The 19,176-nt window shown below is 49.4% G+C and overlaps 1 protein-coding gene across 2 annotated transcripts in view; it reads left to right on the top strand.

Moving 5' to 3' along the window:
- Scn8a (sodium voltage-gated channel alpha subunit 8) overlaps positions 1-19,176 on the top strand; it is a 97,578-nt gene that overhangs the window by 28,111 nt on the left and 50,291 nt on the right. For both annotated transcript variants that reach the window (XM_055626838.1, XM_055626837.1), the window contains exons 6-11: positions 5,034-5,255; positions 6,613-6,676; positions 8,111-8,252; positions 9,481-9,687; positions 10,630-10,923; positions 16,820-17,176. In XM_055626838.1, the coding sequence (XP_055482813.1) occupies positions 5,034-5,255; positions 6,613-6,676; positions 8,111-8,252; positions 9,481-9,687; positions 10,630-10,923; positions 16,820-17,176 (1,286 nt within the window). The remainder of the gene's footprint in view (positions 1-5,033; positions 5,256-6,612; positions 6,677-8,110; positions 8,253-9,480; positions 9,688-10,629; positions 10,924-16,819; positions 17,177-19,176) is intronic.

Genomic DNA, 19,176 nt, shown 5'->3' with positions numbered 1-19,176 from the left:
GCTCTGTTCTGGGTCATCGGTTTCCAGGGTCTTGCTGGTTCTGACCTGTGGTGTGAGCAAGGCAGCGCCTCCTGACAGCCAGAGCAGTGCTGGTGTACACATTTCACCAGGGAGCTGTGCCTCTCCTGACCTGTGCTGCTGCTGGCCTGTGTGTTTGCTCTGTGGGCAACTGCCTCAGGCCAGCGTAGAGCTGGACCGTAGGAGGCTCACTGGTGAGCTCTCTATGTCGCTGCAATACGTCGACACCTCAGCAGGCGCACTGGCTCCGTTAGCCCCAGGAAGGAGGGCTCTGCCGTGAGACCAGATCCAGTGGCGCTCCGTAAATGTGTCCCCCGCACGCCTGGTGCCGATCGCATTCTTCTCCCCTGGGCCCCCTTCTCGTTTTCTTTCAGGTCTGGATGAGAGGCTTGACAAGTCCTTGCTCGATGCCTGCTGTTCGTGTGGTTTGGCGATGGCTCTTGCCTAATTAAGATTTCTCTCCCTGAGCCCCTGTGCGGTACAGGCAGCTGAAATGTCATTTCCAGCCAAGTTTGCGCTTTAAACTCTTTAAGCTGAACAAACTCACCAGCAAGGCCATGTAAGCCTCAGACGTCAGCACACTTGAGAAAAGGGTTTTCTTTTTAGCTTTGTGGACTCCTGTTTCCAGCTTCCTTCAGCTGTGATGCCTGGCTGCTGCAGAAGGGGGAGTGAGCGTGTGGAGGGAGCGTGTGGAGGGAGCGTGTGAAGATTCGGCCTGTCTCTAGGTAGTGAGTGCCAGGCCTAGGACTGGAGCCATCCTGGAAAGCCTCACCCCTGCCTCTCTGAGGCCAGCAGGCCCGGAGACCCTGAAGACCCGTGTTCTTTGTCTCCATCGCCCTCTCTCCACGTGCCTGTCTCCTTTCTCTCCTCCAACATGCATCCCTTTACTGTTCAAGCACCTCTAAAAGTGACATAGTGTGGCTGCCGCCAACGCTCAGTTTTAAACGTTAATATTTCTGCCGCATGCTCAGATCACTGCCTTGTGTCCTGCTCCAGATTCTCATAGGAAGGGGCCTGGATTAGGTCAGCTGTCCACTTGGACTTCTGTAACTACCGAGAGAGTAGTCACCTTGTACAAACAAAGCTGCCGGAAGCACAGTCCTGGGGCCAGGGGCCGGTGAGAGCTCCTGGCCTAGAATCCCTTGTTATACACACTTGGAACACCCAAAGACTTCCCACCCTGGAAAACCAGGTCACACTCATGGTGGAATTACACGATTTACTGAGTGATTCATCTTATTTTGTTTAGTCTGTTTTGTGGTTTTAAACTCTTCTTGCTATTGTAAGTAGCAGCGCCCTTTCTTGATGACATTAAACATAACAATGCCAAGACATTGATGATCATCCAGTGCTCAGATGAAGGGAGCTGTAGAAGCCCTCCACTTAAAACATCCAGCAGGAGAAACAGGACAGCCGTTCCTCAGTGACTGCTCAGCTGTTCTAGCTGAACCGCTCTTCAGTAGCTTAGGTACCCAAACTTGAATTACTGGCCCAGTGTAGACCTATTCTAAACCAGTCAAAATATAATGAGGGATTTCCCTAGCCATATAGCTAGGCTCTTCTCTGTGTAGCTCATAACTTAAAACAACCCATTATTCTAATCTACATTCTGCCATGTGGCTGGTTACCTGAGCTCAGGCATCATGTATCCGTCCTCCTCACATCTTGGCAGCTGAATCTTGCGTATTTCTCTCTATCCCAGAATCCCTTCTGCCTACCAGAAGTCCCACCCCTATTTCCTGCCTAAGATGTAGGCAATAGGTTTTTTTTTTAATTGACAAATGTTGCTTCCATTCAATACACAAGAGATTCCTTCTAAAATTCCCCCTTTCAGTCCAATAAAAACTCTTTTTCTTTTATAACGAACTAACATACAATAATGACAATTATGAAAACTGTTAGGTAAGATTTATATTAAAAATGTCCCATCCATATGCATTTGGCAATCTAAGAAAACATTCTATTACGTATCCTATCTTGGTGTATTCAGTTCTGTACCTAAATCATTTTCTATCCACCTCGTATTATCAATCTAAAAACATCTTCTTAAATCTTAAAAGAAAAACTTACGCTTAATTGTAAGACTATAACTATCTAGTCTTCAAGCCCATCGGAGACTTGAGAAGGAAATACATATCATGTAGGTGTGTAGGGTTACAGGCAAATAGCTGCATCTCTAGTCCCAAAATAGAGACTTGACAGACAGCTGGCTGCCTGGACAGTCATCCAAAATTCCTCTGTAATGCTGGAGCCTCCGTCGTCAGCTTTTTGGCCCGGCATAACTGACAGACGTATTGGGAGGCAGGAACTCCAAAGGACTTGCTCCCCTGTCTTGGCAGAGCATGGCAGTCGACTTCCCCGGATTCAAGTTTTGTCTAGATCGGACAGCATTCTGTCTGCAGTTGAGTAGGGACATGTCTTTGCCCAGTGGCCTTGCCACGTTTGAAGCCATCTCCTAATGGAGATTCTTTGCCAGTCATCATCTTTGAAGTTGAAATGGGGTGCTGCCAGGAGCTAACCTGTCTCATTGCCAGAAAAGCCCCAAGCAATGCATCTTTTAATGCTGTGTACTGTAGGTCTCTGAGGGTTTGAAGACCATCTGTCTGCACATGTGTGTTCACATAGTGTTCAATCATTATCCATCTACAGTAGCTCTGAATATGCAGCCGTTGCTTGCTTCTAGCTAGTCGCCATCAATTTAGCGTAGGATATATGTTTTGTCATAAGCTAGACTACTGACGACCTGACTGTGAGTCTGGTTGACTAACTCTGAACTTGCGTTACTTACTTATCCCACACAGTTCATAGTTGCAGCTTTTAAAAGGACTGGAAGTAAACCTTGTAGTTTTAAATGATTTGCAAAGGTCCAGTACCTTAGAAATATCTATACATATGTGTATCAAAAATAACTTAAAATTTGTATCAATATATAATAATCTATACCAGTGTATCAAATATAGCCTTAATTCTCTGTCAATATATCAGTGTATCAAATCTATACCAATGTATCAAAAATGATTGGCAGGTGCTGCCTCCGCATGACACACAGGAGAGTCCATCTACACGGGCCCCTGGAACCCAGCAAGCTCTTCTCCTGGGGGCCGCAGCCCCCAAAGAAGGCCATACTGTCAGAAGGCTCAGGCCTCTGCACACTTTTCCCTTTAGGCACCTTTCTGGTTATCTGTTAAAAAGGAAAGAGAGACAGATAGATTAGACAGACACAGAGAGATTTCCATTATTTACTCTCTGTCGAAATTTATTAACTGCCTGTTTTGTGCCAGGTCCTAGACGAGGCACAACATCCCTTGCTACTGTTGGACTCAGGAAGAATATTCTTTAAGCATTTTAGATAGTCACTTGCAAAATACAGGGGCAGAAAAACATGTCAAAACACGCGTTAGCTCATCAGCTTGTGGGGCTAGCCCTGAACACGGGCGTCATCCCAACCCCCTTGAGGCACTAGATGTAAAATAATGACGTGACACATGCGCTGTGTCATGTCCTGCATTAGATGGTTTTTTTTAATATTATTTTACTTAAATGTCCTGACAGTTCAGTGAGATCAGTTCTGCAGATCTTCATAGACGAATAAACTGGGTCTCAGACCGTGACTGATCGTATTCACTGCGCACCAGCTTCTCTTCAGTTTGCCGTAGGAAACCTGCTCAACCTTCACGGCAGCCTGGCAGCCGTGATCGCCTCTGGTTACTTTTTCACTTGTGGCGGTGCCAGGGCCTTGCCTGTGCTGGGCTAATGCTCTGGCATCTGCCGCAGCCTCGTTACAGTTGTTCTTTTAAAGGTAGACATACCCAGATCCTAGAGCATTTGTTTTAGCATGATGCATATAAGTAGCACAACTTGTCAGGCTGAGTGACTTCCATGAGGCCGTGGCAGCCACGTCCACGTTGGCCTTCCCTGGAATACCAGAAGTTGGTCGAGGCTGAGCTTCTCCCTGAGGCCTGTGTGTCAAGGCTCAGCGGCTCTTCCTGCTCATCTGTACCCTGCAGGGGAGCTGGAGTTTTGTGGCCATGTCCTGTGACGGCCTGCTGATGAGCATGCCGAGGACTGCCACCCACAGACTCTTGGCTCCAGCAGCATAACCCTACAGTTACGTTTTATCTCTCTTCCCGTCGCTCCCTATGCAATGGGTTTAAATTTGAACCCACTGACTTGCACTTTAAACCTCAGATGGGAACTGGTAAAACCTAACTCCTTGGGAGAGTGTTGGCCAGCATGCATGAAGCTTTGAAGTCAATTCCCAGAACCATCCTCAAAACTATAAAACAAAATCTTCCATGAATTGATGGGTTACAGCATGGGAAGGTGAGGGGAGCAAGCAGGGCATAGGTTACATGGAAAGGCGACTGGAAAGACTGTGTGATAGCAGTCTTTCCAGCGCGTTGGCATTTCCACAGCTCTTCAGAAACTCCTGCTTCTTGTGGCTTCTAGACCATCCAGTGGGTCCCTTTCAACTTGGAAGCCTCCTTGAGCCCTGATCATGTTTTATTTGTTTACTCAACAAATATTTATTGTGATTTTGATGTTATAGGCTGCAGACAAGACAGACAAAAAATGAATTATAGCCATGAGAAATGCTACAGGGGAAACAGAAGGCTCTGCTAAGGCAGCAGCAATGGGAAGAGAGGGAGGAGGATCAGGAAGGGGAGAGCTTCCTGGGACAGTGCTGTCACCAACACCAGGAGGGGAAGGAGCAGAAGGGCGGAGAGGGCAGGGGACAGAGTGGAGCATCCAGGAGGAGGGAGCAGCATATGTGAGTCGCTGGGGAAACAGAGCCACATGCTGGCGGAAGCAGCTCTTCCTGGCTGTTCCGAAAAGGGTTACTGACTGACTTAGAGACGGCCGCTTCTGCCTACTCCTTGTTATTCTGTGTTCTGAGATGCCGAGACCGTATTTCAAGGGGGCCACTCGGGAAGAGTAGGAGCTAGGACTGAGGGGGGGCTGGGGAACGTGGGGAGGCCTGCGCACTGACACTGGTTCTGGGGCTCTCTCTTCAGGGCTGAAGACAATCGTGGGCGCCCTCATCCAGTCCGTGAAGAAGCTGTCGGACGTGATGATCCTGACTGTGTTCTGCCTGAGTGTTTTCGCCCTGATCGGCCTGCAGCTGTTCATGGGGAACCTCCGGAACAAGTGTGTGGTGTGGCCCATCAACTTCAACGAGAGCTATCTCGAGAACGGCACCAGAGGCTTCGATTGGGAAGAGTACATCAACAACCAAAGTAGGTCCCTCTGGGCAAGCGGAAAGCTCCGCCCAAGCTTGGCAGACCCCACTCTTGAGCGACCAAAATGGTCCGGCCAGAGTGGCACAGCACGGCCAGATGTCACCCGGGAAGCCATTCCCTTATCTCCAGCGCAGGGCTGTGCCGAAGCTCTCAGCCCTTCGGTATTGTTTTTGTCTTACTTGATTTTATTTTTTGATAGGATTCGTCTGCATAGCTCTGTCTGTCCTTGAACTCACAATGCAGACCAGGCTAGCCTTGAACTCTGCCTCCCAAGTGCTGGTGTGCACCACGATGCCTGACTAAGCCTGAGCTGCTGAAAGCCAAGTGAACAATTATAAATTTTTGCATGCACCCCTAAACTTCTGCTCTAAAATTCATGCCTAGAATCTCCATAAAATGCTTCCCTTTGCTGGTTTACCTGAAACAGTTAAGCATTCAGTGTAGACAAAGCTTATGGAAGCTCTTCAGTGCTAGCACTGAACAGATCTTGTAGTCGGGATCTTTGTAATAGATCTTGTCCAGGGAATCGGATGATCTCTGAAACACCGTTTGGCTGTATCACAGTTAAGGAGTTTTAATAACTTCATTTGAGGAACCAACCACCAGGGTCTTGCCTTAAGGAGAATTTGGTGCAATGGTGTTTCTATTAACAACAAAAAAATCGCCACTAATCACTCGAGAGAAATAAAATCAATTACATAGCCACAAGAAAGCATTGCAAAGGAGATCTCAGGGACAGGGCCTTCGGGTTGAAAGCAGGACGTGCTAACTAATGGCTGGTGAGGAGTTTTAGAACGTCTTGATAAAAATATTACAAGGATAAAAGGGCACAGTTGTGTAAAAGGACAAAGAGCTCAGAAACTTATCACAGACCAACATTTTCCAGCCTGTGGCGCTCGCCCTGGGGGGCGAGTATCAGATACCCTGCAGATCAGAGTCTCACATCATGGCTTATAACAGGAAGATGGCAGTTATGAAGGAAGAACAAAATGAGTTTATGGCCAGGGCCACCACAGCGTGAGGTATCGAATGCGCTCAAGGGCCACAGTGTGAGAATGACAGCTTGAGACCCCTTGATTCAAGCAGTAGAGCCTGGCCTGCATGGCTGAACCCCTGGGGGTCAAGCGCTAGTGAGCACAGCATCACCTCAAGGGCTTTAGGGTAGCTCTCAGCTTCCGACGTGTACAGGAGATCATTAATGGGAAGAATGCTCGTCAGTTTTCCGCTGTTGGGGAAGGTTTATGTGAGCTAAAATCAATAGCTGCTTCTGCCGGCAAGGTAGGGGCTGTGTAACCTTATTCTCTCATTCACTGAGATCTGCCTGTTCACTTCCTGCCTCTCCCGACTTTTCCAGCGAACTTTTACACGGTTCCGGGCATGCTGGAGCCCTTGCTCTGTGGGAACAGCTCCGATGCTGGGTAAGCAGCTCATCTGCTGTCCTCCTTCCTCACCGCGCCGGTCATCAGTTGGACTAGACGGGCAAGGTTCTTGCTTTCTCTGTGCTCACATACCGGGCCCCACATGTGGGTCTGATCTGTCGGTGACTGGATTCTCTTCCTGTTGCATGTTTGACCATCCACAGCTGACGTTCACCACCAATCATCTCAGACTAAAATCACAGGTGCAAAAAGCGAAGGGCTAGTACGTAGCCCCCGCCTCCCGTGTGCCCTCTGACCCTAAGTCAACACACTCAGTGTAATATGGAGCAAGGACTCTGTCTTGGTGAGTTTATCGTCCAAGGGCGACCCAAAGTGCAGTAGCTCGGACATCATGGGGGAAAGGAGGGCGCTACCCTAAGATTCGGGTTCTGTTTCTGCCGCTTCCATCCAACCTACTCAAGTCTCCGCCTCCTCATCCACGACGTAGCTTTAATAAGTTATGCTCTCTTCCCCACGGGGTTCCTGCGGGACCTCTTACCTCCTACCCATGAGAGTATTTTATAAGCTCTGTGGGTGCTGATGTTTCACCCAGCCCATTGGTCCCCAAGATCTGCTGCTCTATTACCCCAAATAGTAATCAGGTTAAATGCTGTATTGAAGTAGACACTAGAAATTGTATTAAAACAGACATCTGATAATTCCAACATTGGGTGAAATTACGTAATCGATGTGGCTGAAATCCAAGTGTTAAAAGGACAGACAACTAAGAACCTAACTTCCCAGTATCTGTCACTGTCAAGATAATGTTGCTGATTTGAATTAATTAAATATTCAATTACTAACTTGACGGACTGTGCATTGATACGGATCTGTGATAGGAATAGGCACCAGCGCTTACACCGGGCACACCTAAAACCACCTGGCTTATTCCTAAAGTATAAGACCTTGGCATCCACCCACTGAGCTCCCAGAACTTAGGTGTGCACGGTTCTCGGCACCCGAGTTCTTGACTACACCAGGTTGCTGGGACTCTAGGCCTTCCCCAGATGATGGCTAGCTGTTATTTTCTTCCTCTTTCTTCTCTCTCTCTCTCTCTCTCTTTCTCTTTCTTTTTCCTTCCTTCCTTCCTCCCCCATCTTTATTTCTTTCTTTCACTTATTTTTCTTATTTTTTTCAGTTTTGTTGTTGTCCTGGCTCTGAACCTACCCGTTTCTATCTCCAGGGGCTTGGAGTAGATGTGTCTGTGTAATGTGTTGTGTCTAAGGTCATGACGGGGGTTATTTTGGGAAGTCCTAAACTCTCTTTCTCTCTCACGGCATGCATGCACATGTGGCTGTGTGCGCACATGCAGTGCATGTACGCGTTCATGTGTGTGTGCCACCAGGCATAGAACCGAGGGACTTGCAGCTCTTAGGTGACGCTGCTTTGCTGATCTGTGTCTCCCTCCCAGTTTAAGCCGCTTTCTTTCTCCAGGCAATGCCCAGAGGGGTACCAGTGTATGAAAGCAGGAAGGAACCCCAACTACGGCTACACGAGCTTCGACACCTTCAGCTGGGCCTTCCTGGCTCTGTTTCGCCTTATGACCCAGGACTACTGGGAGAACCTATACCAGCTGGTGAGCAATACCTCTTCTTCAGTCCACGTGAGGGGGCGGTGAGTTGGGGACTTCCTGTGTGCCACACTCACAGTGAGGACAGAAAGTGGGATCTGGGAATGGCACGCCCCACGTTCAGCAGGATGGCTGGACTCGGACAGCTCTCAGCCCTGTATCTTGAATGTGTAGTCATGGCCAGCTGTAGAAGCGTCCACCCTGATGGTCTCGGGCTGGCCTGGGGAGCTGCGGTCTACCTTCTGCAGGGCAGAGTTTCAGGGTTAGTGAGCTTGTTTAGGACATAGCAAACGAGCATTCGTGCAGGGCACCTTCCTCGGTATTAAAATGAGGGGGTTTCTATTCATAGGACCCTGAAGTATGGCTGAACAGCATTTCCAGAGCTATGATACGTTTGGACTTGTTCGGGAATGTGGTCCCCATCTTGTCAGGCCACACTGATGACATCTGGTGTCTCGTAATTTCATAATGAGGGAATGGGTGCTGCTGATCCATAACCTTAGAAATCCTGTGACAGTGGGGGCTGGAGAGATGGCTCTTCCAGAGGACCTGGTTCATTCCTAGCACCCCCATAGTGGTTCACAGCTGTCTGTAACTCCAAGATCTAACACTGTCACCAGACATACATGCAGGCAAACACCAATGCACATAAAGATGAAAATAAATAAATAATTTTTTAAAATCCTGTGACAAGCCATTGTTTCTCTCTGGTGAGAGCATAAAAAGTCAGTCTGTGCTTGCAAAAAAGGAGCCTCTTTAAGAGAAGCTTCTATTTCCAATTCTCAAGTCAGTTCTTACTGTTTAGAATAACAGACACTAAATTCCATTAAGTACTTGCTAACTGAAAGAATTAAGAGGAGCCAAGTCTGTGGTTATACTGGCACCCAGACACAGGGGCAGGAGGATCGCTGGGAGTTTGAATCCAGTCTGATTTATATACCAAGTTCCATACTAGCCATGGCTACATTTTGAGACCTTGTCTAAGATAGATAGATAGATAGATAGATAGATAGATAGATAGATAGACAGACAGACAGACAGATAGATAGTAGATAGATGGATAGACTGACCAACTGACCAACTGCTAGGAAATGGGATGGGTATAAGGCACCATGCAAGGGTGCTCTGGCCTTCTCGGCTGACTGTGGTCCCTGCCGAGGAACTGAGCCCGCACCGCGTTTCCATCCGGGTCCATTTGATGGAGATAACTGAGAAGATGGCCTTTGTCTTTCAGACCTTACGAGCAGCTGGGAAAACATACATGATCTTCTTTGTCTTGGTCATCTTCGTGGGTTCTTTCTATTTGGTGAACTTGATCTTGGCTGTGGTGGCCATGGCTTACGAAGAGCAGAACCAGGCAACGCTGGAAGAGGCAGAGCAGAAAGAAGCCGAGTTCAAAGCTATGCTGGAGCAGCTCAAGAAGCAACAGGAAGAGGCGCAGGTAGGAGAGTGGTTCTGTGCAACGGGCCTTCTTCATGATTCCAGTGGCCACGGCTCCAGCTGATTGCCATAGCAACTGCTCTTTTATTGAATTTCTCAGCTCAATGTTCAACTTCTGTGATGACTGGGCAGAAAAAGTTGAGCAGTAGTTTGGTTGCTTATTGATTCAGTGCTGGGAATTGAACACAGAGCTTCGTGTATCCCGAGGATTAGGGCTCCCCACTGGACGGCACCCCCAAACATGGCCACTTTTTGGTTAGGAAACCATTAGGATACCCTTAACGGGGTTGCTATGGCCAGAGAGTATTATTTCTAATTTAAAAGGAAATACAGGGCAAGGGAGAGAATTCAGCAAACCACACAACAAACCACACACACGTGAGGATCTGAGTTTATCCCCAGAGGTCACGTGAAAAGCCATGCCCAGCGGCTCACATTGCAGCCCTAGCCCTGAAAATGCAGAGACCGGGGGATCCTGGCAAGCCAGCCTAGCCTACATGATGAGTCCCAGGCTAGAGAGAGATCCTGTCCCAAAAGCAAGGTGGGTGGAATCCTAGGGTGACCTCTGGCCTCAGCCACACACACATGCCCATAAGAGCATGCATGTACGTGTGCATACACACACACACACATTTAAGGAGGTGAGAGACACAGTGAGATGGCTCAGTGGATTAAAAAAAAAAAAAAAAGCTTGCCACATGGGCCTGGTGACCCGAGTTTGATCCCTAGAACTCATGCAAATGTGGAATGCAAACACCGTTCCGACTTCATAAAAGTTGTCCCTCTGACATCTGTACACACACACAGCATACACACACCTATGTGTATATATGGGATGTGGCTGATGTGGGCAGGCTCCTCCATGTCCCTGTCTGTCAGTGGCTGACATGGCTGGCCCCAGATAATGCTCCTGACCGGGCCTGTCGCTGTGGCCCTTTCCTAGGCTGCAGCCATGGCCACCTCAGCAGGCACTGTCTCTGAAGATGCCATTGAAGAAGAGGGGGAAGATGGCGTCGGCTCTCCACGGAGCTCATCTGAACTTTCGAAGCTCAGTTCCAAGAGCGCGAAGGAACGGCGGAACCGCCGGAAGAAGAGGAAGCAGAAGGAACTGTCTGAAGGGGAGGAGAAAGGAGACCCTGAGAAGGTGTTTAAGTCAGAGTCGGAAGATGGGATGAGAAGGAAGGGCTTCCGGCTGCCAGACAACCGGATAGGGAGGAAATTTTCCATCATGAATCAGGTAAACTCCTTGCGTTGTCTCGGATAAGCCTAAAGAATCCTGATTTCTTCGTCCACGTGGCCTTGCAGCTCCCAGGCTCATCCCACACCTGTCCTTCCTCCCTCCATGGAGGCCTTAGCAGTGCTTGCAAACTCTCTCCTTCAACCCTGACCCCCTCGGTGTCAGCGAGGCAGCCCCAGGGTGGTCAAAACACCAGAAGGGATTTCTCTCCTCTCAGTGCCAAGCTGCTCCATAAGAATTGTGTCATTGCTGCTAACAATAGCTGTTGTGCAATAAGAACTGTGTGTGACTGTTGTGATAGCTGTTGGCGAAGTCTTTAGGACAGCTCATCTGAGCGTGTGTGAAACCTGATATGGTGCCACGTGTTGGTAATCCCAATACTCTGGTGGCTAGAGTGAGGGGATCCCAAATCCCAGGCCAACCCACAAAGCCAGACCCTGTTTCAAGAAAACAAGGCTTTCTCAGGCTGGGTGGGACACACCTTTAATCCCAGCACCCAGGAGGCAGAGGCAGGTGGATCTCTGAATTTGAGCACAGCCCGGTTTACAGAGCAAGTTCCAGGTCAGCCAGGGCTACAAAGAGAGACCCTGCCTCAAAAGAAAAGAACGCAGGTACCTGCAGGCATGTCTCAGTGATTCAGATCACTGGCTGCCCTTGCAGAGGACCCAGGTTGACTCCAGTCTCCCACACAGCAGCCCACAACCATCTGGAACTCCAGTTCCAAAGGATCCAGTGCCTCTTCTGGCCTCCATGGGTGCCAGGCATGCACATAGCACACAGACATAATACAGGCAAAACACCTGTTCATGTAAAATAACTAACAAAATTTCAAAATAAATAAACACAAAGAGTAGTGTGGGTAAAACATTTTTAATGCCTGCAGGCAAAGCCAGGTTTGAGAGTGGAAAACAGAAGATCAGAAATGGATCACAGCAAAGGGGAACTGGATGTAGTCGTTAGCAGGAAAGGACAGACAGGAAGATGCTGCCTGGCCATCCTAATTTCTCCACATCATAGGAAACATAAAATCTTATCAAAGGGAATAAGAGGTTGAGTTGGGCATTAAATAAGACATTGGCAGTTCAGAATCGTTTAGTTAAAAAGAAAGAGAGGGAATCTCCCTTGTGAGAGTAATTCTGTCTCTAACAAGGTCCCGGTTCTCTACCTGTGCAGTGTGGACACAGCCCATCTTTCAGCTCAGTCACTGGACCCCACCAGGCACCCAGTCCTTCACCCAGAATGAGCCAGCAGATTCCCCTCACATGTGACACTGGGTTTCTGCGGTGCGCGGCATGCCCTAGGAGCTGCCCATCTGTAAATGGCCACATGCAGGTGTTCTTCACGTCTGCGAGGAGTTGTGCCCCGGTCCCCTCCCTCCCGAAGCACAAGTCCCCATTCCAGCCTTGCATCGTGCTGCGTGTTGCTTTTGGCCGTATGTGTATTCTACCGACTTGTTTATTTCTGCCATGTCCTCTCTTCCACTGGAGGCCTAAAGCCAGCTTTACATGCGTGTCTATCCTCAGACACCGAGAGCCAAGTGGAGGCAGGACTTGTAGAGGCCTGGCTCTACATCACCCTTCTCACATCACCCTTCTCCCATCCTGCTCATCCAGGGCTGTGATTGCGGCTTTGTTGTAGCTCTCTCCCTGTCCATCCTATCACCGCGCTCCATCATGCAAACCTCCCTGCTCCTAGGCTCGGCTATTGAACACTCTCTGATTAATCTCTAGGCTGTTGCGGAGTTGCGGTGATTGCTGCCTCGCTCAGAAAATAGAACTGGGTTCTAAGATGTCCTGCTTTGCATGAAAGTGTTCATGTCCTCAAATTTCTCCATTTGGGGGAAAAAAAAACCCTATAGATTGCTAGCAGCCATGGCTGACTGCCAAGCCTGGCTTAGACTCAGACACCATGCAACGCGTGGTTCTTCGTCCTGGGCTTCCTTGCAGTTTCTTTGACTGCACTGTGCCCCTAGCCAGCCTTCCTCTGTCATACATATCTGAGGTTTAGGAATGTTCAGTTTTCCACAGCACAGTTTAGATATGTGTCTGTTTCTTCATTTCATTCCCCCCTCCCCAAGACAGGGTTTCTCTGTGAAGCCCTGGCTGTCCTGGAACTCCTGTAGACCACGGTGGCCTCAAACTCAGAGCTCTTCCTGAGTGCTGGGATTTAAAAGGCGCATACAACTGCCGTGCCCGGCTTGTCTGGATTTTCAGGGCTCGTGACAGTTTGAGCTGTTTTTGTTTTGTTGTGGAAGTTCTCAGATCTTTGTGATCTTAGAACACCTTTACATCTTTGAAAATGATTGAGGGGTCAGTGAGAAGACCCAGAGGATAGAGGACCACCAAGCCTGACCACCTGAGTTTGACTCCTGGAACCAACACCAACTGATCCCACAGACTGCATGCATGTGCCTAGCAGCAGACACACACAAAAGTGAATCTGCAAGTGAGGACCCCACACACCCTTTAAAAAAGCACTTTAGTCTATCTTATTTTAAACTATGTTTAAGAAAATTTAAAGATGCTTAGTTATGTATGCATTTTAGACTTCCACATGGTGGTATGCTAAAAATCCTTTGCTGTTTTGTACCACAGTCTTAAACCATGAATGATGGCCTCGTGCCTTATTCTTTGCCAAGCTTTGGTTTCCTGGGCTATAGAGAGCTTCCAACTGTTGACATAAAGTTAGAAGTCTTCAAATCTAGCAGAGCTGTCAGCCCACAGTAGCCCTTAGATGCTTGTGAGAAAGCAGGAATAAAGTAGCTGTCGCTTCAGTATTGTCATCAAGTAGTTTTGACCCAGTTGGGAGGCAGATTGGTTGGACAGAGATGTTCTCAGATCACACATTAAGAATCCCTGTGCTGCTGGAAAGGAAAGTGTGAGGGAAAATGAAATAGAGCAGTTAAAAGCACCTGCCATCACAGTTCCCGCAGCCCGTGGCCACAAGCCAGCGGGTGTCCACGGATTTGTGTGTGGAGGACGTCAGGTCCATCCCTTAAGTCCAGAGTGCCTCAGAGCTATCCTTCCAAGGAAGACCTACGGAAGGTCACATTTCTTAAGTAGCGATGATGTGACCCTCTGAGAAGGGCCAGCAGCACCTGGTTGGCTAACAGGAATTTTGAAGATAAAAAGTAAAAACCTACCCGTTTCCTAAAGTTGATTAGGGTCTCAGAAATTAGTAGAGCTATAGCCCTGAGACACAATGGCTATTTTATTAAATAAAATTCAATTAAATTGTCAAGTAAATAAAATATCAGTGAAACATGATCCAGTCGGGGGGAGCCAGGACATGTGAGCACGGCCAGTTTGCGGTGCGCAATCAGAATATAAGCCACTTGGCTAATTATATCTGTGGTATACAAAGCAGCCCAGCAGATACAAAGAGATAAAAAATGAGGTTCGGCCCTTAAGGACCTTGAAGATGGCCCAAGGAGGTTGACCAGCATCTGTAAAGGGCTGTTGTGCCTGGAGAGAGGGGTAAGTGCTGTGCAGGTTCTGAGGAAGTGGACAGGAGGAAGCAGACAGAATGTCCGGTGGGAAGGAAGAGGTTTGCATGGCTGGAAAGGAGCGTGGTAGCAATGAAGAAGGCAAAGTGAATTCGGCCAGCGCTGGAGGAGGCTCAGGTCCCCCGTCTGGGGCGACTTGTGGGAGCATACCAAAAGCGCTCCTGTTCTGTTCTGTCCATCTGTCTTTCTGGTAAGGCCCTCAGATTTGTGTGTGTGTGTGCCACTGCACAGTTTATTAAATTTCTCTCACCCCCATATTTGCTTTTGCATGTGCCTTTCATGTGTAACTCAACCAATCCAAAGCTACCATCCCTAGCTATTTCCTCTCCACAAGCTAGTATTCCCCTGCCCCAAGCCGCTCCAGGGCCGAGTACCCGGCATCTACGTACCACCTCCACAGCCATGTGCGGCCTCTTTGTCGTTATTGTGGAAATGGGATCTTGATGTAACGGCCTGGCCTGGTCTCAGAGTTGTGTGCCTCTCCTGCCTGAGTTCTGGGGTGACAGCACGGCCAGCTCTTCTCGCTCTGTTGTAAGACATCATCTCCCAGGCAAACTGGGGAAGGACGAGTTTCTGTCTTTTCTAGCTGTTCACGAACAGATCACTATTGTAAAATGCGACAACAATGAACGTCCAGAAGAAATTATCATATTCTTTGGTGCTGTGAGAGTGTCGATCGCCATAAAATTGCCTAGTGTTCATCTGTCTTACATAAGCCCGTCGGTTTTGTGCTCTTCCGGGGAAAGAATCAGTGATCCAGTGAGGGGCCAAGCATACGTGTAAGACGAGGGCAGGGCAGACAGGCCCTGGGCCCCTCCCAGGCCACAACTGGAAGAAGGAAGTACAGAGCTGACCACGTGTGCACCTTTATAATGGCAAGTGAAGGGCGTGCGTGCACTGAACCAGAGTTCCTGGAAAGCGAGTGTGAACTCCGGGGACTGGGGCTCTGTGCACCACAGAGAGATGGAAACTAGACACGCTTGAGCGGAGAACCAGGAATGGCCCGATCTTTAACCTACACAGCTGTGGCTGAGATGGAGCCCTGCGCCCACCGCTCCCCTCGGCTCCTCCCCACCCCCCTTCGCTGCTCTCCCCACTCACCCCAGGTCATCCTGTGAGGCTCCTTAAGGGTGTGGATGACAGGGCAATCAAAAGTAAGGGTGCCTGCAAAGTTCTCTTTAATACAGGAACCTAGACTGCACCGTGAACTTCCTGGGTTCACCTCCTCCTCGTGAGTCTGTAGAACAGTTAGAGCCAAAGGTTCACGGGAGAGCTACCTTTGTCCATTAGATCAAGTTGCAGACTCCCATAAACTGAAGGAGGTAAATCTGCAGTCTTCAGACTCTGCTACAGTGTATTTAAAGCGCCCACAGTGATAAAAATCCTTTTACTTTAAAGTGCCAACAGCGGTGATCACAGCATGGTTTTGCTTGTCCCCATTACCGTTCTGTTAGCCAAAGCTGGCTTAGCGTGTCCTGAGGGGTGCTGGCGGCCCTCCCCGAGACCCTCAGCAGCTGGGAAAGGGGCTGCGCTTGCAAGTTCACAGCACTCAAAGCGCAACAAAATGAAAGGAGGGTGAATTCGTCAGCTGGCAGGGCCTTAGAAGACATTGACTGGTGGTTTGCAATGTGGTTTCCGACATGTAACTTGGAAGGCGCTCAAAGACTTGAACGGCATTGTAACACAGTTCTTTCCAAGATAATATTTACACGAATAAGGCTTTCCTACACTTAATCCATCACTAGGAGTGGGTGAGCCTCGGCTCCGGTCACCCTGTCAGCAAGCTGGGCGGCACAGATGGACCCGCAGCCATCTCACTGAGAGGTGCCCTTTAATGACTGCTTTTAAGGTGATCGCTTGTCAAATATACACTGTAAGCAGGTAGCTTGATGAATTACATTCATAAAAATTACAATAAAAACTGAATCCGAGGGGATTTGAAAATGTCTTAGGGACTCGTGGTCATGGAGGAAAGTTTTACATTTTAGGGCCGCTCTTTTTCTTTTGCAGAGAAGTATTCAGTGCTGATCAATAGAATGCATTTAAGCTTAAAAACGCACTTTCAAAACGTTTTGGAGGAAATGTACAATGGAATATGCACTGAAAGATTTTAAAAAAATGAAAAACTTGGTAAAGAGTCTTACTTCAAAATGTCAGTGCTGGGAATTATTTAATTTACAACTAACTAAACTGGGAAATATATTAATCCCAACTCCTCAAACTTGCGGTTTTAAAAGGCGTCGGCCTTAAAGTGGAGGGGCCGTCACATGGCCGCTGAGTGAAGAGTGGCGCTTCGCGGCGGGATCAGGGCTGCGGGGGTGCGAGGGCAGGGCCGGGGTGCTGCTGTCTCACGCCTCCCCCTTCTCTCTCCCCTCCCCCATCCTCTCTCAGTCGCTGCTCAGCATCCCCGGCTCGCCCTTCCTCTCCCGGCACAACAGCAAAAGCAGCATCTTCAGCTTCCGGGGCCCGGGCCGGTTCCGGGACCCCGGCTCGGAGAACGAGTTCGCGGACGACGAGCACAGCACGGTGGAGGAGAGCGAGGGCCGGCGCGACTCGCTGTTCCTGCCCATCCGGGCGCGCGAGCGGCGCAGCAGCTACAGCGGCTACAGCGGCTACAGCCAGTGCAGCCGCTCGTCGCGCCTCTTCCCCAGCCTGCGGCGCAGCGTCAAGCGCAACAGCACGGTGGACTGCAACGGCGTGGTGTCGCTCCTCGGGCCCGGCTCGCACGTCGGGCGGCTCCTGCCTGAGGTGAAAATAGATAAGGCAGCCACGGACAGCGTAAGGAAGGGCGCGGTGGCCCAGGCTAGGCATGGCAGCCTCCGCCCCAGCCCGCCTCCCCTCCCCCTCTCCCGCCCCCGGCCCTTGCCTTTTCCTTACTCACGGCTTCCTCCCCTGTTTCCCGCTCTCCCTCTTCCAGGCTCCGTTTATTTCACCCTTTTCTCTTTCCCCCCGTCGGGGCAGACCCGGCTGCCCTATGCCTCTCCCCGTACTCACCCGCTTTGACTGACCGCAGGATGGAATGAAAATGACCAGTTGCCCCCAGCGGGGGGTGACCCAGTCTGAGCCGGTTTGAAGTCGCTGCTGCTCTGCCATCTTATTCCTCCCCTCCCCCCTCCCCCACTAGGAAAGCAGCTTGGAATTTAAAGACCTGGCTGCTTCTAAAGTATTTATTCTTGAATAATTCTTTGCCCCTCTATGAGGATGGGACGTGATTTTTGCCCCCAAAGAGGAATGATCGTGGCATGCTGCTGGGGAGGAGGCTGTGCCAGGCCAGCAAGCCACGAGTGCTTAAAGAGCCAGGAACTGGACCCAGCGGGTCAGAAGGGACTGGACTGGGAAGGAATGAGGAGGGCGACGTGGGAGGTTGGGGCGGGAACACAGGTGTGGGGGAGGAAGGAAAGAGAAGGGAAGCAGAAGATAAATTTAAATGGAATCGGTTGTCAGGCTACGGGAGTATCAGTTAATAGCTTCAGAGAGTCAGTTTTCCACGGGCGCAGTAGCGGCTCCCTCTTTGGACAGAGCATCTCCACATTTCTTTAAATTCTAAGCTCTTTTTAAAGTTTTAAATTATTATACCTCCGTAGCCCTAACCCTGCCCAGCTCTTTAACGTCTTCAGTGCCTCTGCAGCTGGTGTGAGCCCTGGAGGCAGCATGTCCATCTGTCCTTCTAACACCTCAGTGCCTCTAACAGCATGGAGACGGCAGCCCGTGGATTAGCATGGTGCATGTGGGGAGGGAAGTGGGAAGTCGGGGGTGAAACAGTCCGAGTGATCTGTACAAGGACTTTCGGGCAGCTGTTGACTGTACAGATAAAAATCCAAAAGACGGGTCTTGGATATGTAGAGGACTTTGCCATGCCCATGGCCCCTGGTTCCCTCTCCCGCTCTACACCCTGGTGGAAGGAAATGGAAAAGAAAAGAAAATTTCAAAAGTCAGTTTGAATGTGTTTGAGGTTGCCTCATCTGTCTCTGCCCTTTTATTTAAAAGGAAGATGCTTTGTCCCTAAGAGACTCAGCTTTTCCTAAGCTACAACTCTCCTTCCTTTTCTGTCTGTGGCGGGGCACTTGGAGGTGGCGCTGGGATCCAGCCGGGGCCTTTTACATACTAGGCCAAAGCTCTCCCCCGGGCTACACCTCCAGACCAGCCTATAAATTATCTTTCCAAGCATTCCCCTCTGAAAACCCAGTCCTTTCCTTTCGGTTGGTTTTAACATCTTCCCTGTTTGATCAGTTGGCCATTGCCCTTCTGGAGACTTGGTTGCTTAAAGGTAAAATGAGAACTAACAGCAGACAGTGGCTCAGGCCCTCCAGCCCAGAGCTGGCCAAAATGAAGGTATCGCCATTGTATTACATCTTTATTTGATTTTCACTGATTCTGCATCGTGGGTAAGGTTTGGCTTGATACCTACGTAGTTATATTCTCTGGAAAAACAGAAGGGCGGACACCAGTGGAAAGTACGGATAGGGCCTGTGGCAGTGCGGTTGGGGCAGCTCAAAAATTCAAATATTCAAAGCCGGATCAAACTTTGATATATTGGAAGTTTTACAGTTTATAGGCCAAATGATGAAGCTGGCTTTTTTCCTAAGGAATGGTCTGAGAGGTGTCCAGGGAGTGTTTAAGGCTGGAGCAGGCTTGAGGGCTGGCTTGGGTTGGGTTGGGTTGGCTTGAGTTGAGTTGGGTTGGCTTGGGTTGGGTTGGGTTGAGTTGGGTTGGCTTGGGTTGAGTTGGGTTGGCTTGGGTTGAGTTGG

The sequence above is a fragment of the Psammomys obesus genome, unplaced genomic scaffold, assembly GCF_907164565.1.
Source record: "Psammomys obesus unplaced genomic scaffold, mPsaObe1.curated_primary_1811, whole genome shotgun sequence".
NCBI classification, from domain to species: domain Eukaryota; kingdom Metazoa; phylum Chordata; class Mammalia; order Rodentia; family Muridae; genus Psammomys; species Psammomys obesus.
This window is presented reverse-complemented; position numbering and strand designations above follow the sequence as displayed.